Source organism: Pinus tabuliformis, chromosome 5_1 (assembly GCF_031772625.1).
Source record: "Pinus tabuliformis cultivar Carrire ecotype Pingquan chromosome 5_1, CPIR1, whole genome shotgun sequence".
NCBI classification, from domain to species: Eukaryota; Viridiplantae; Streptophyta; class Pinopsida; order Pinales; family Pinaceae; genus Pinus; species Pinus tabuliformis.
The window spans coordinates 928,455,132-928,470,478 of NC_142305.1; the positions used below are offsets into that span (position 1 = coordinate 928,455,132).

At 40.0% G+C, this 15,347-nt stretch overlaps 1 protein-coding gene across 1 annotated transcript in view; it reads right to left on the bottom strand.

The window, feature by feature from the left end:
* Window positions 1-2,672: 2,672 nt before the first annotated feature.
* LOC149167826 (uncharacterized) overlaps window positions 2,673-15,347 on the bottom strand; it is a 189,368-nt gene continuing 176,693 nt past the window's right edge. Inside the window, exons 14-16 of the mRNA XM_089430602.1 lie at window positions 3,515-3,631; window positions 3,283-3,423; window positions 2,673-3,119 (exon numbers count right to left, since the gene is read on the bottom strand). Coding sequence (XP_089286728.1) covers window positions 3,343-3,423; window positions 3,515-3,631 — 198 coding nt within the window. The 3' untranslated portion in view covers window positions 2,673-3,119; window positions 3,283-3,342. The remainder of the gene's footprint in view (window positions 3,120-3,282; window positions 3,424-3,514; window positions 3,632-15,347) is intronic.

Below are 15,347 nucleotides of genomic sequence, written 5' to 3' on the forward strand. Positions count from 1 at the left end.
AAAGAACAAAGATGAATAATGGGGGAGGATGGGAACTAGTAAGTATGGATTATTATGGACACACCACATCAATCAACATCCCCTATTAGTGCCCCCTCCTAAACCATAAGGCCTTAGAGGAGGTCCCATTGGACAAAGAGTCAAGGATAACCTTCTAGGTAAAGTGTAAGAACAAGGGTACAATTAGGAGTGGTCAATCATCCAATTTTCCCAATTATTTGTATTAATATGCCATAACATTAAATGAAAGCATGTGATTGCTAAAAAGGTTAAAGTACCAATTGGTAGATAACCCACCTTCCTTCAAGAAGAATGCTGGATGGGAGAGAGAACTGACCACAACAATAAGTGGAGAACTCTGACATAAAGCTATCTGAAGACCATCATAGGGCTACTAGCTTGCTGGATGTCAAATGTGGAGAACAAGTTCTCCTCTAGTTTTATCCACTTTTGGTGGGTAACATTGTCTATATTTATAATTCCTTGAAATTCATTTACGTCTATATAGTATAAATGACCACTTGCCAATCTGGACTCCACAGGTATTTAACATCCTGTATACTACACAATTCTTGTAATATCCCCAACCTCTTAAGAGACCTAATACGGGTTTCCGCTAGTCTAACAAGTTCCCATACGCTAAGCGGGAAAAATTTTAATTAAAGGAACATGACTCACTTAGAAAGAACATTATAAATGTTAAAGAAGTGAAAAATGGGTTGTATCCTAGGCTAATGAAAAATCAATTTTATTATATAAAGTGAAAAGTTTCTAAACTAAGTTTATAAAATTAAAAGGGTAACATGGCAGCAAAAGTGGCCACGAAGTTATAAAAAAAGAAAAGGTGAATAGTCTCTCCTCATTCTATCACTTGCATTTTGAGAAAATGAGCCCTTGAAGAGTTTTTGGAGAGAAGTTTAGAGTTTGAGAAACCCTAGCTGTCATTGCTAGCTGCGGTGTTGAAACTATACACCCTAGTTGGTTCAAAGAGCAGAATCACTCAGATATCCCCATTGCACTAATAAGGAGAAGAAGATTTGTAGAAGACAATGGAGGTAAAATGTGTCATCAATGGATTTTATCTTCTAATATGGAGTTTTCTACCTCATTTGACACGCTGGAAATACCCATGAAGATAGCATGCTCCCAAGCTTGGTTCAAGGATCAAGTTCCGTTAATACCAGAGGTTCGAATCAACGAATCAAAGAGGAATGAGTTTCCATTGCATCAAAGAGGCCAATGTTCTGAGTTTTACTGAGCCAAGTTGCCATTGTTAGAAGAGCGAGTTTGTGGTGCTTTGATGGCCAAGTTTCCCTGCTTGTGGTGAAGGACAGAGCCACACATTATAGGCAGAGATTAATTTTTGGTTGAGGCCGAGTTTTATTAGCAGAGGGTTGAATATCATTCCATGCTGACTATACGAGTTTCTCTTGGTGTGGAATCAACTGCACAGGGGATATTTTGACAAAAAAGGTACACAAGTTCACTATTTCTGGGTTGTTCTCAGCTGGACAGCAGGTTGTACCTGTGGATCGATTTCTGGGCATATAGCTGGACGTGTGTCTATTGGTTCATTGATGGTATCCCTTGTTATTTCTGCATTCTGAGGCTGAATATATATATATATATATATATATATATATATATTGCTACTGTGGAGGATTATTTGTAATGCTAGTGGTACTCTAATATTATAACATTCATCTACAGCCATTACCTCTTTCACTGCTCACTGGTATTTTCTATCTCAGTTCTGTCATTATTAAAACATGTGTACCAGTGGTATGTATGCTTCTAATTTCAATGCAAGAATGAATATCAGTTGTTCCTAAGTCTCTCTATCACGTATAATTGGCATTGTTAGTGTTATTTCTGTTATAATTTGTCAAAAGTCACCTACAGTACATTGTTTTCAAACTGTTTGTGAAAACACTGCGGTGAAACAAACCATACAAACTCAGAAATTTGTGGGTTCTTTCCAAGATATTCATGGTGGATATCTTACAATTCTGGTTCCCAATTGTTGAAATTTGAAAAACTTCAAGGACATATTTTCATTATTACAAGTTTAACATCTTTAACCTTGAGATACACAAAAATTTGCAAATATGTTACCTGGGCAAATTTTATGCCCATGAAAATTGACAAGATTAGTTTGATAGGTTTTAGATACCAATCCTGGAAATACCAGCATGCAATGAAATATGACTAATAAAATTCATCAATACAAATAACAACAGAGAAACATTTTGAGTCCAGTCATGTATTGGCTGATAAGAATCTTTGTCAAACATAGAAAAAGAGTGGAATGTCCTCGTGGAGAAACTCGACAATGCTTCAAGAAATATGATTCAAAATAAAACAGAAGACTTTTAGGGTGTTTTATGTTCACAAAATTGCAAGATTTCATGTGCAAATAAGGACAGTTTGTAGATTTTCCAGGAAACAACTGTCACAGCAAGAATTTGGGAATCAATATACAGGACTATGTATGAGAACATAATTGGTTGAGAATCGAGATTTTGAGCTGCATATGTACATCAACAATGAAAATTAACACAGGCCAGTAAAATCTGGTGTGCACCTTTTAATGTCTTCATCTTGTTTAAGCACTAATTCTTAGTATTTTCTGCAAGCAAGAAAAATGTTTACTGCCCATCACGCAAATTCCAGAGATAATGCACAGAGCATGCCACAAAACTGCCTTCCATCAAATCTTGACACATTCAACTTTTCAAGCAGATAATGGGTGAAAGCTGCAATCTTTTGCATTAGCTAGAAAAAGCATATTGTATAATTCTAACTTCTTCAAAATTTATTGGTCTTATTATACAAACTAGCATGTACAGACACCTCTACTCATTTCAGACTCCTAAAGTTCTAGAACATAAGAAATAAAGAATTTAAACCATGCTGGTTCACTGCTATGGAGTAAATATAATTTTTCGTTGTGCCAAATACAATTGTTAAACAAAATGAACTAAGTAGTTGGTTCCTAGAGAAATTCCATTAAACTTAGTGCTGTGCATTATTTCACCACTGTCCTGACTGCACTTTCTGTAAGAAATCCAGAATGGAAGATTACCTTTGAGCATTATATTTCAAGCCGACGTTTGAACCTGCAAAAGTTTGAACCAGTTAATTATATTCCAAGCATGGTTTGGCTGATGACAAAGAAAAACATTTGATCATTGAAGTCTTTATCATATAGAAAAATATGAAACATAACCATAATGGTAGCAGCCCCAGCAGTTGCTTCCGGAATCTGTGTATCAATAAGACCTGTGCATTGCTGTTGCTTCCTCAGAAGTTGTTGACGTAACATAGCAACGATAAGACATATCAATCCAGTACAGGTTTTCCAACCATGCTAAGGGTGCTATCACCAGTAAGATGAGTAGTCTCTGGAACTTTAAAATATACCTGTTACACAAAAAAGAGAGTTTGTAGAAATAAATATAAGCAAATGCAAAACTATGCTTTCAGGTCATTGTTGTCAAAAAAAAATTCTTACCAGGCATGTACGTGAAGGCATTAATATTTTGAAAGAATTTGGCCGACCGTTAAAATTTGTTTCTGGTTTCCCAGGTACACCTTCAGGGGAAGTGAAATGGTCCACATCATGTCTTACCTACAAGAATCACAAAAAATATGGAATGAAGTACCACTGCAAACCCAATACTTTTAAGTTTTCTTTGATTCCCATGAAATACAAAGATGCATCTAACTTGACAGGTAAATTCATACATTGTGCAATATTCAAGAGAATTGCCTAACTGTTCTACTTTTTGGATCTATTTTAGTTGTCTATTCACTGATTTTTGTCACATATGGGTCCAAAAAGTAGAAAAGTTACTTTCAGTTTCTGGCATAATATAGAATATCCATATATGGTTATTTCAACAAGAGAAGAACCTTGCTATGAATGGAACACTGATAACATTAATCTCATTCTCCAATTATTTAACATATTTACAGCTAAGATACCGGATTCGTTGCCTAGGCCTCACGTGTCCCAAATCAGACGAATCAGACACGATTTGGTGGGACACGTGTCCTCCGGATCGTGTCCGATCGTGTGCCATCAGGATACGTGTCACGTGTTTTCCACCTCCACGTGGCCATAAAAGGGTGATTTGGCCCATTCTAACTTCACCAAAGTCATCCTCTCTTGTTGTGGGTTTGTTGTGAGTGTGTGTGAGTGAAGAACAAAGGGCGTGAGAGCGTTTTGGAGGCGATTCAAGCAACAGATAAGGGCATTTTCTCTCTATGTTTTTTGCATTTTTATTACCGCAGTTTGCATGTGCATTTGTTTTGCAAATTTGAGCACTTTTTCTTTATTTTTTACAGCATTCATGGCTCAATCAAGGGTAGTAGGGAAGGGGCAAAGGAAGGGGAAGAACGTCCCCATTGGAGATTCCCTTTCTCTTCCAATTTCATCAGGGTCTGTAAGTGTTCCCTCTATTGCAAGTGGGGCTGCAACAACAGCTTCAAATGTTGAGGGAAGACAATAGCCTCAAGATAACAAATATCCCTTGTAGAAATATGTGACAAGACAGCAAGGGTCAAGCAGCAAGATGAAGGGAGGAGGCAATGTTGCTTAGAAATGCAACTATTGCAAAAATCATTTCATGAGCACATATTTCTGTGTGAAAGCTCATTTGTTGGCTTTACCAAGTTGTGAAATTGCAGCGTGTACACAGGTGTCTTTAGCTAAGAGGAAGGGAATGGAAAAGAGGCCAACGTTGGTATGGCAAAGGTGGCTGCAACATCTAAAAAAACAAGAATGAAGACCCCCTTCCATTCTCGAGGAAAAGCAGCAACAAATTTCCATTTGAGAGTTCTAGTGGGAGACAAGCAGCGAAAAGAAAGGCAATGGCACTTGGTCTAATGGACAAGATTTTTCAGAAAGAGAAATGGGAAGAGCTTGATGTCACCATTGCATTTTTTTTTTATCAGAACTTCATATCCTTTAATGTTGCACGCTCACCTTTATTTATTGAGATGTGCCAAGCTCTAACTCAAGGGGCTCCATTAGGGTATGTGCCTCCTAGGTCAGAGAAACTTAGAACCACATTGCTGACGAAGACAAAAAAGAGGTGGACAAAATGCTTGAGCGTATTAAATTAGCATGGCCAACATTAGGGGTTAGCATTGTTTATGATGGATGGACAGATCCAGCATGGCACCCACTCATCAACTTTATGGTGTCTTCCTTGAATGGTCCAGTTTTCTTGAAATCAGTGGATGCACTTGGACAATACAATGATGCACAATATATGGGTGAGTTGTTTATTAAATTTATTGAAGATGTAGGTGTTGATTCTTGTGCGCAAATCATTACAAATAATGCACCTGTTTGCAAGGTTGCTGGCATGATTGTGGAAGCTAAATATCCACAAGTATTTTGGACACCTTGCATTGTTCATTCTTTGAATTTAGAACTTAAATCCTTTGCTTCTGACGTGCTTTGGATTGGAAGCATTATTGAGGATGCACACCATATCTGCAACTTTGTACAAAATCATACAAATGCCCTCACTATCTACAAGGAGTACACCAATCTATCATTGTTGAAGATTGCGGATACACAATTTGCCTCTTCCTTCATCATGTTGAAGAGGTTGAGGGAGGCCAAGATCGCTCTTGGGGCCATGGTTATTTCAGAGTTTTGGTCTCTTTGGAGAAAGATCAAGCAGCCTCAAAAAGAGTGAAGGACACAATGTTAGATGATGCTTGGTGGGAGAGGGTAGATCTACTTATTCAGATCATGGACCCTATCATTTCTTTGTTTTGATTTGCAGATACAAACCAACCCATCCTACGAGAGGTTTATGAGGTTTGGGATTCCATGATTGAGTCTATGAGGAGCATTATTTTACAGAGTGAGTGCACCGAGTATGAGACATCATCAGAGGCCTTCTTCACCACCATACAGGATATTCTTGTCAATAGATGGGACAAGAATTACACACCTTTCCATTGTTTGGCTCACTCATTGAACCCAAAATACTACAGCCATGAGTGGTTGAATGGTGGACCTTCCCGCAGATTCTCTCCTCACATGGATGGGGAAATTTCACAGGGGAGGAAAGTTGCATTGAGGTAGATTTTTCAGGATAGAGCATCCCTTGATGAGGTGGATGAGGTGGAGGATGCCTTTGTAGAGTTTTCCACTGGCACTAGTCGATTTGTAGGATATGATGTGATTAGAGAGAGGGAGGGTGAGAAGCCCTATTCTTGGTGGGCAACTCATGGGGCTACAAACCCTCATCTAAAGTAGTTAGCCATGAGGCTCCTTTCACAGGTGATTTCATCCTCTTATTGTGAGAGGAATGGGGGCACATATGTGAATTTGTATAGTGTCAAGAAGAGCAGGCTTGAGCAGTCCAGGGTAGAGACAATGGTGTATGTGCAAACCAACCTTCATCTTCTTTACAGGCAGAGGGATGAATGGTTGAATGGAAAGACAAAGATGTGGGATGTCTTTCCTAATGATATGGGTTTGGACTACAATGTTGAGTTGACATTGTCCAACATGGATCTTAATGAGCCAGTGTTAGAGCCTGCCACTTTTGATGATGGTGATACTGTAGAGGGGTCCCTCGCAATAAAAAACCATGGCTAAAATATTTGAGGGTGGAAAAATTATTAATCCCCTCTAGAGTCAATTAATTAATTTTTTCTGGCTAAATTAAATAAAAAATCCTAAGCCAGAAAATTAATTAATTTTGAGTCAAAAATAATTATACATAAATTAATTTCTCTCCAAGTGGAAAGTAATCAAAAAGACACTAAGCATCATGATGTGTGCAGGGGGTGTGCTTTGGGAAAGTACACCAAGACACCTTTCCCAAGCCGTGACAACAGGGCGGAAGGTATCCTTGACTTGGTACACTCCAATGTTTGTGATCCTATGTCTCATGCATCATTTAGCGAATGAGAGTACTATGTGACCTTCATTGATGGCTACTCCAGGAAGACCTAGATTTTCTTTCTAAAGACCAAGGATGAGGTCTTCACGAGGTTCCAAGAGTTTAAGGCTCTTGTGGAGAACTAGACAGGTAAGAAGACCAAGGTGTTCAAATCAGACAATCGACGTGAGTATACCTCCAAGGAGATGAAGGATTTTTGTAGTAGTACAGGCATTAAGAGGGAGTACATAGTGCCTTATAAACCCCAACAGAATGGGGTGGTGGAGAGGAAGAATAGGGCCATAGTGGGCACAACTAGAGCTATGTTGCATGATCAGAGGCTACCTTGCTTTTTGTGGGCAAAGGTGTGTAACACTGCAATATATTTGCAGAACAGGAGCCCACATAAATTCTTGGGGAGTAAGACTCCTGAGGAGGCTTTTTCTGGGAAGAAGCCTGAGATTGGGCACATCAGGATCTTTGGGTGCCTTACATATTCACACGTCCTTGAGGAGAAGAGGACGAAGTTGAAATCCACTGCAGAGAACGACATATTTGTGGCTTACAGTGAGACCAGTAGGGCTTACCGCATATACATTTTTGCATAGAGGAAAGTTTTCTTGAGGCGAGATGTGAGATTTGAGGAGGACAAGGCCTTGAGGAGGTCTCAAGAGATTGATTATGTAAAGCAGCAGGCTCATCAGTAAGGGGCCACACCAAAGGTATCAGAATCTTTAGGTGGTACACCAAGGTCAGAAGGATCACCTACTTCAAGGGCACTAGGTTCACAGAGTCCGGTATCATCGGGCATAAGATCTCAGAGTCCAAGAGTTCACCACAGACCATAGGAGGGCCTTCCCCGTTAGGAGGAGAGGTTCTAGTTGAGGAGTTTTCCATATCAATTGAGGAGGCTACTACATGGAAGAGGAAGCCAAAATGGCTTCAAGAGACCATGATGGAAGAACATGACGCAGTGGGGAAACACAAGTGGTCAGTGAGAGAGCAAACCACTAGAGAGGTTGGATGGCTATCTAGCAGATGTTGTGGAGACAAGCCAGCGAGTTATGAGGAGGTCGCTAGTCAGCAGATCTGGAGAGATCAGTGTTGCACGAAACGCCCCCTAGATTAAACCCAGATTCGCGACCCGTATAGATCCGTGGGTGATCTGGCCCCGGAACCACATCCCGGAAATTCGGAAACACATATTGGACAGGAAAAAACGATTCCTGGTCTGTGGGAACCGCCCGTCTTGATTCACATTTCCATACACCCGAGATGCGGTTATAGAGTCGGATCACCCTGTCGATCCGTCGTGGATAGATGCCGACTCCAGGCAGATCGCGACCACTTTCGTGGGCCGCCTACCGGCTCTATTGTGTGAACCTACAAATTTCATTTAAAAAAAAAATTAATTGTGGTTGGGGGTGGGATTAACTTGGGTTAGGGAAAAGAATGAAGGGATTAAAATTCTATTTCACCTCTTATTTGCTCACTCTTTTATTTTTGGAAAGCTTGGAGAAGAGAGGAGAAGAGAGAAAAAAGAAAGGAAAGACTTGAGGAGAGTTTGAAGGAGTGAAGAAGGAGGAGCTAGGAGCAGTGAAGGAGGAGGAGCTTGGACAAGTAAAGAAGGGCTTCCATCTACAACAACAAAAGAGGTAAGTGCAAACCCCAAACTCCCTTTGTCATTGTTTTTTGTATGTTTTCTCCTCCCTTTCCTACTCTTTCCCATTCTTTCTTCTTGCTCATTTAATTGCAAGTTGCCCACCACTTATATTCATATTCCAACATGGTGTTCCTTTGGCTTCTATGTATCATTCCACTTTTGGTTTTCATGATGGCAAGGGAGAGTAGGAATAGAAGGGAAGAAGAACAAGAGGATAGTGGTCCCCATATGAGTGACCCAATGTACGATGAGGAGATAGGGTTTGAAGAGGAAGGGGATGAACCTGAAGAGAACACTGAAACACTAGAGAGGAACGTTGCATTGACACCCTTGTGGAACTATGTGACCAAACTTGAAGGGGGAAAAGATGGTGGAAGCTACAAGCTTTTGTGCCCTCATGGTTGTCATAGAGGAAAACCACATAGTGGTTCATATACCCATGTGAGGAGGCATCCTTCTGGGGTGATGGACAATGATGAGAAAAAGGGTGTCGTGGGGATACAAATTTGCCCAAACTTTTCAACTGAACACAGAAGAAAATACATCCAAATAGAGGAGGTTGCACAACCAAAAAGAAAGAAACAACAAACTCAGTTTGAATCAAGTGCAACCTCTAGATTTGGTAGCTCATCTCCTCCTGGTACTTTTGCAACCTCTGGAGGTAGAACAATAGGGGATTTCCTTAATGTTGTTGGGAGGGATGATGTGGATAGAAAGATAGTCCGATTTATTTGTGCTTGCGATGTAGCATTCAACGTGCTTCGTTCTCCCTATTGGCATGATATGTTTAAGGCCATCAATGAAGCCCCAAAAGGATAAAAAAGCCCCAACTATGAGAAAGCTAGAATAGTGTTATTAGAAAGAGAAAAAGCAAAGGTTCAAAGGGCTTTGACACGTTTTACAAATGAGTGGGTGGATTGTGGGGTATTCATCGTATCAGATGGGTGGAAAAATATTAGAAACCAACATTTGATAAATGTTCTTGATGTTTCCACTAGTGGTGTAGCATTTATTACAATGTCATGACTCCTCCGTCAGTGCAACTTCCAAAAATATTGCAAATCTCCTATTGCAATCAATCAGAGATGTTGGTCCTAATAATGTGGTTCAAGTGATCACTGATAATGCAGCATATTGTAAGGCAACAAGAAAGTTATTGAGTGTACTCGTCCACACATATTTTGGTTTGGGTGCTTGGTGCACACATTGAACCTTTTGATGCATGATATTGTGAAGAATAAAGAATGAGGATGGATTAATGAGATTTACAAGAGAGAGAAGCAACTCATTAAATTTATCACAAGGCATACAAGGGTAAACTACTTTTATGGTACTTATTCCAAGTTGCAGTGGCTTAAACTTGCAAAAACAAGATTTGCAAGTTATTACCTCACCTTTAGGTGGCTAGTGAAGATGAGACAAGCTTCAACTAATATGGCGGCCTCTTAATCATGGGAGGAAATTAAAACTGATAGAGATGGCACTAATGTAGCCAAGGACACTATTCTTGACAGTTACAAATTAAATATGTTTTGCAATTCACCAAATCAATTTATTACATGATTTGGTTTGCAGATTCAGATCGGCCAATAATAGGGGAGGTGTATGAGCAAATGGATAGCATGTTGGGGCAAATTAAAGACATTGTTGAGCCTAGAGATATCACCTTGTTGAGCAGAGGTGGAAAAACGATGGGATATGCTAAGCATTTGTTAAATTTTGGTATGTTCTATGCTTAGAGCAATTTACTTCAATTTTTCATATTAGCTCAATCTCAATTCCAAATTAGCAATCACATCAACATGATAGTAAAGTGCAGATAGAACATAAACATAAACATCAGAAGACAAACCAAGACAACAGGAGACAAGATGTGGCACCAGCCCGGGACAAACCCCAATGTGGGGAAACCCTTGATCAATTCTTCTTTTATTCTTCAATAGTTCAGAAGAGAGAGAGATAGTACAAATACATTTGAAGTCAATACTTGACTTGCCAAATAGGAGATCAAACATCAGAGATCTTCACCATGAAGATGACACAATGAGCTTGTAGATCTAATGACAAGGACTGAAGATATGCAGCAAATGATATGCCTAGCACAACTCAAATTACCCAGAATACTGAGGGTTGTCCTTCAATAAGACTCTCCTTCCTTTGTTGCTTCACTAATCATGACAAGGCTACTAATCTGGCACCTTTCGTATGCTGCAAGGACTGATGCATTTCATGGCAAACCTAGTCACTAGTTAAAGCACAAAAGTTGTGTGCTACAAAACTCTAAACAAACCCCACAGTCCACCTATTGATTGTGGCTTGCCTTCACACATTTGTTGCCTAAGGGGTTGCTATCCTTCTTAACCCAACACTTTAAATGCTTCCAACTGCTGGCTATGGCCTACGGCCTAGCCCAGCAGTGGGCTAAGACTTAGGTCCCTTTGATTAGTGCCTCAATCAGCCCTTAAGCTACAATATCTTGCTCCTCCTTTCAGCAGATTTTTCTGCCCTTCAAGTCAAGCTCAAGAACAATACTAACATGCCCAAATAGCCTTGATTGAACACGCAATCACCTATAACAAATCAACACAGATCCTTCACGCTGTAATACTAGGTTCAACCTTTTGATTATGTTGTAGATCTGATCCAAAAATATACGAGAACAGAAATAACCCAAGAACAATAAGATTGAAATAGATAGAAATGATTCTCTTTATTGATATCAAACCCTTAAGGTAGGGCAACACCATACATTCACTCCTTAAGGAAGGAGAACGCTCCACAAGCCATATGCCTGTTCATACAAGAATACTTCTCTTCATATCCTCCATGTGGAGTCTCTAGCCTTTATATAGACCTCATACATACAATACCATGTATCATTACCATGGTTCCCTCATACCATCAACTAATACCATGAGCCCATTACATTATTATTAACTACTTGTGGTCCCTTACATGACATGGGTTAACCACCTTATTTATTACTATGGCCCATCCCATTATTATATTATTACCTTGGGTACCTCCCTTGGTACCCCATATTATCCCCCCTAGGTATATAACATTCCACCCCCCTAAGCATGTTTCGTCCCCGAAACATGGGAAGAACACAAATAATAAGATCTACTCAAAAGAGTAGTCCACTGATACCATGCACGTGCATCTAGCCATCCAAGAGAAAGGTGAACCCTCGATCTCGCTGGTGTCTCGCTCGCTTGAGATGGAAGTTGACCGTGGCAGCTCTTCTGTGTTGATGTGTAGTAGGTGGATCTTCTCTCCTCGCTATCCGTCATGTGACTACTTGGTTTCCATCTTGATGGTTGTCTTGCGGGGTGATGTGGGTGATGATATGTTGAAGTTTTAACCCACGATGTCTTTTTCTTTAATTCACCCTGCTGTGGTGCCTGTTGTGGTGTCTTCTTTTCCAATATGACTTCAACCACTGAACCCTCATCAGATGTGTCAGTACCTATAACCTGTTCTGCTTCAGCCTCTGTTTGTGTTTGATTGTCGACCATCAACTGCTCATCATCTGATATGTCAGTCCCTGGAACATCTTTTGCGTCAACCTCCTTGGACTCTACCTACATATTAATGGAAATATCCTGTAATGTAAGTTTCTTCTTTTTATACCAGAGCTTCAGGAATTTCTTCTGCACATTAATATTGATAGTACCCACTGATTCCATCCAAGGATATCCCAAAACAACATCCATATTATCCATCTCTGAAGCATAAAAATCACCATGAAACACATACTTATCCATAGAAAGCTTCAAATCCTTATAGATTTGAACATCCTTATCATCAACCTGTGTATGTTCAATTTGTTTTGCTAGGACTTGCAATTTTTTTGCCAAATTAACACTGATAAAATTATGTTTACAACTAGGATTTATAGACACAACGATCTTCTCCTTTTGAATGAATCCATGAACCTGCAATAAGGAGACACCCGTAGCAATTAACCCCTTATGTGTCTTATTCTCCTTTTTTCTAGCCCGAGACCATTTGTCCAGAAATACCTTTTCATATTCTGCATCTGAAAGTTTGGTCAACTGCTGGTGGTCAAGTGATAACCACCAATTTTTAGCCTCATCTCTCATACTACATATTATTGGGAGCCTCCAATATTTCCCATGTGAAGACTTGTATCTTTGTATAAATTCTTCAATAGTAGGACCATCATCTGTTCCTGTAAAATATAGAACCTTGCTAGAAGCCATGAAGAGGGTTTTGAAAAAACTTGGCGAAAATTTGAAATGGCCACAAATCCGTCAATATTGCTCAGAATCTCTATTATAACCTGTTTTTGGAAATGGAACAAGCATTCTGCATCTGCCCATGTGATAGAAATCCTGATTCAGACACTGGAATTTCAGATCTGCGCTGCTACTCTCCCGCTGTCACCAAAATTTCTGCAAAAAAGAGCTGATTTTAGATCAGCGATATCTCCCTCATCCGGACTCCGATTCAACTGATTTTTTTTTGAAATTGGGTAATTTTTCTCAAAAAATTCAGATCTACAATTAGATTTTGTAGATCTTGCACTAGGATGTTTAGATCTGCGCCGCAAACTCGCTGCCCTGAAAATTGTCTGCAACCCCACTGATTTTTAAATCAGCGATATCTCCTTCATCCGGACTCCGATTCAACTGATTTTTTTTTGAATTCGACTATTTTTGCACAAAGAATCCAGATCTGTAATTATATTTTACAGATCTTGCACCAAAATGTACAGATCTGACCTGCAAAGTCGCCGCCCCGAAACCCTGCAAAAAATAAAAAAAAATCTCCACTTTTGTGCCCAAGAAAGTGCTCTGATACCACTTGTTGTAGATCTAATCCAAAAATATATGAGAATAGAGAATAACCCAATAATAACAAGATATAAATAGATAGAAATTCTTCTTTATTATCAAACCCTTATGGTAGGGCAACACCATACATTCACTCCTTAAGGAAGGAGAACACTCCACAAGCCATATGCTTGTTCATACAAGAATACTTCTCTTCATATCCTCCATGTGGAGTCTCTAGCCTTTATATAGACCTCATACATACAATACCATGTATCATTACCATGGTTCCCTCATACCATCAACTAATACCATGAGCCCATTACATTATTATTAACTACTTGTGGTCCCTTACATGACATGGTTTAACCACCTTATTTATTACTATGGCCCATCCCATTATTAGGTACCTCCCTTGGTATCCCATATTATCCCCCCTAGGTATATAACAGATTAGGGCCTCACAAACGACGTATAAGGGCAGTTGATTAGGCCTTTAGTTGCTACGGAATAAGGCCTGCGTTTAGAACATAAGGGCACCTCCAAGACAACAGCTATACATCCTTTGTGATTGTGGCTAGGGCTTGCTTCATTGACTGCGATTTAGACTTCTCTTTGACAGCATCTAGGGCTTCCTTTGGCAACGTTGAAGTTCCCTTAGATAGCGTATAGAAACCTTCTCCTTGCTGCTAGAAGAGCCTCCTCTTGACTGCGTATAAAACCCTCCTTGACTGCGTAGAGGTGTCTCCTCCTAGGACTGCATAGAGCCTTCTTTGACTGCATCTAGGGCTAGGGCTACATCTTCTCTAGGGCAACGTATTCTCCTAAAGATCTCTCCTACCACCAAAACCCAAACAAGTGGAGAGAGAGATCACAAGAAATGTGTGTCAAAATGACTTGAATACCACCTCTATTTATAATGAGACATTGAGGATAAGTGGGGGTAATTTCGTTGCTGGTCGACCTTGACGAATTGTCGCATAACACAAATAAATTCATATCTCCATGAATACATGTCGGAATCGGATGATCTTTAGATCAATCCTTCACATCTCGATGAGAGGAATCCAAGAAAAATATCAGCTGCCATAAATAAGATGACCCATATGGAGTTTGGCCCTAGTTGCCAATTTTAACACTCCCTCTCAACTAGGGAGAACTCCATCTACTAATCCATCTGTCAGTTCATACTATCTTTGCCATGAAGAAGAAGAAGAAGAAGTGATCGAGAATGTACCATACCATTCTCTATTGACCCGAAGTCAGTGTCATATAAAGAGAGTGTCTCATACCATTCTTACTGATCCGAAATTAGTTCCAAATAAAGAGAGTGTCGCATACCACTCTTACTGATCCAAAATCAATTCCAAATAAAGAGTGTCTCATACCACTCTTACTGACCCGAAGTCAGTTCCAATTGATCTCAGATCAATATCATCCTAGCATAGGGAGTACGATAGTACACAATGCGTCCATCGGTAGTACTATGGTCACTATCCTCATTTCCCTGCTCATTGGCCAAATGAGAGGTACTTCCCATGAGTCCCAAACTACATGGGTAGGATGTTTCAGCAGGAGAAGGATGAACCACTCATCCTGCCTACATGTCGCCAGGGGTATCTCAGGGAAAGTTTGAACCACTCACCCTGTACACAACAAATCACTAGGGGAAGTATGAACCACTCACCCTGTACACAACAAATCACTAGGGGAAGGTTGAACCACTCACCCTATGGTTTCTCATCACTCCAAGAAGTACCCCGGAGCTCCTAGAGCTCAATGTCCATGTCATACAAGACCTTCAGGAGAAGGTATCTCCACGACTCCTAGTTGTTCTCGGAAAGTCAAAAATTTGACCTTTCCCGGGGGCTTCGTCAGAATATGGGCAACCTACACATCAATCCCAATGTGATGGAGCCTTATTGCTCCCCGTTGTACCATATCCCAGATAAAGCGGTACCTTATGTCTAT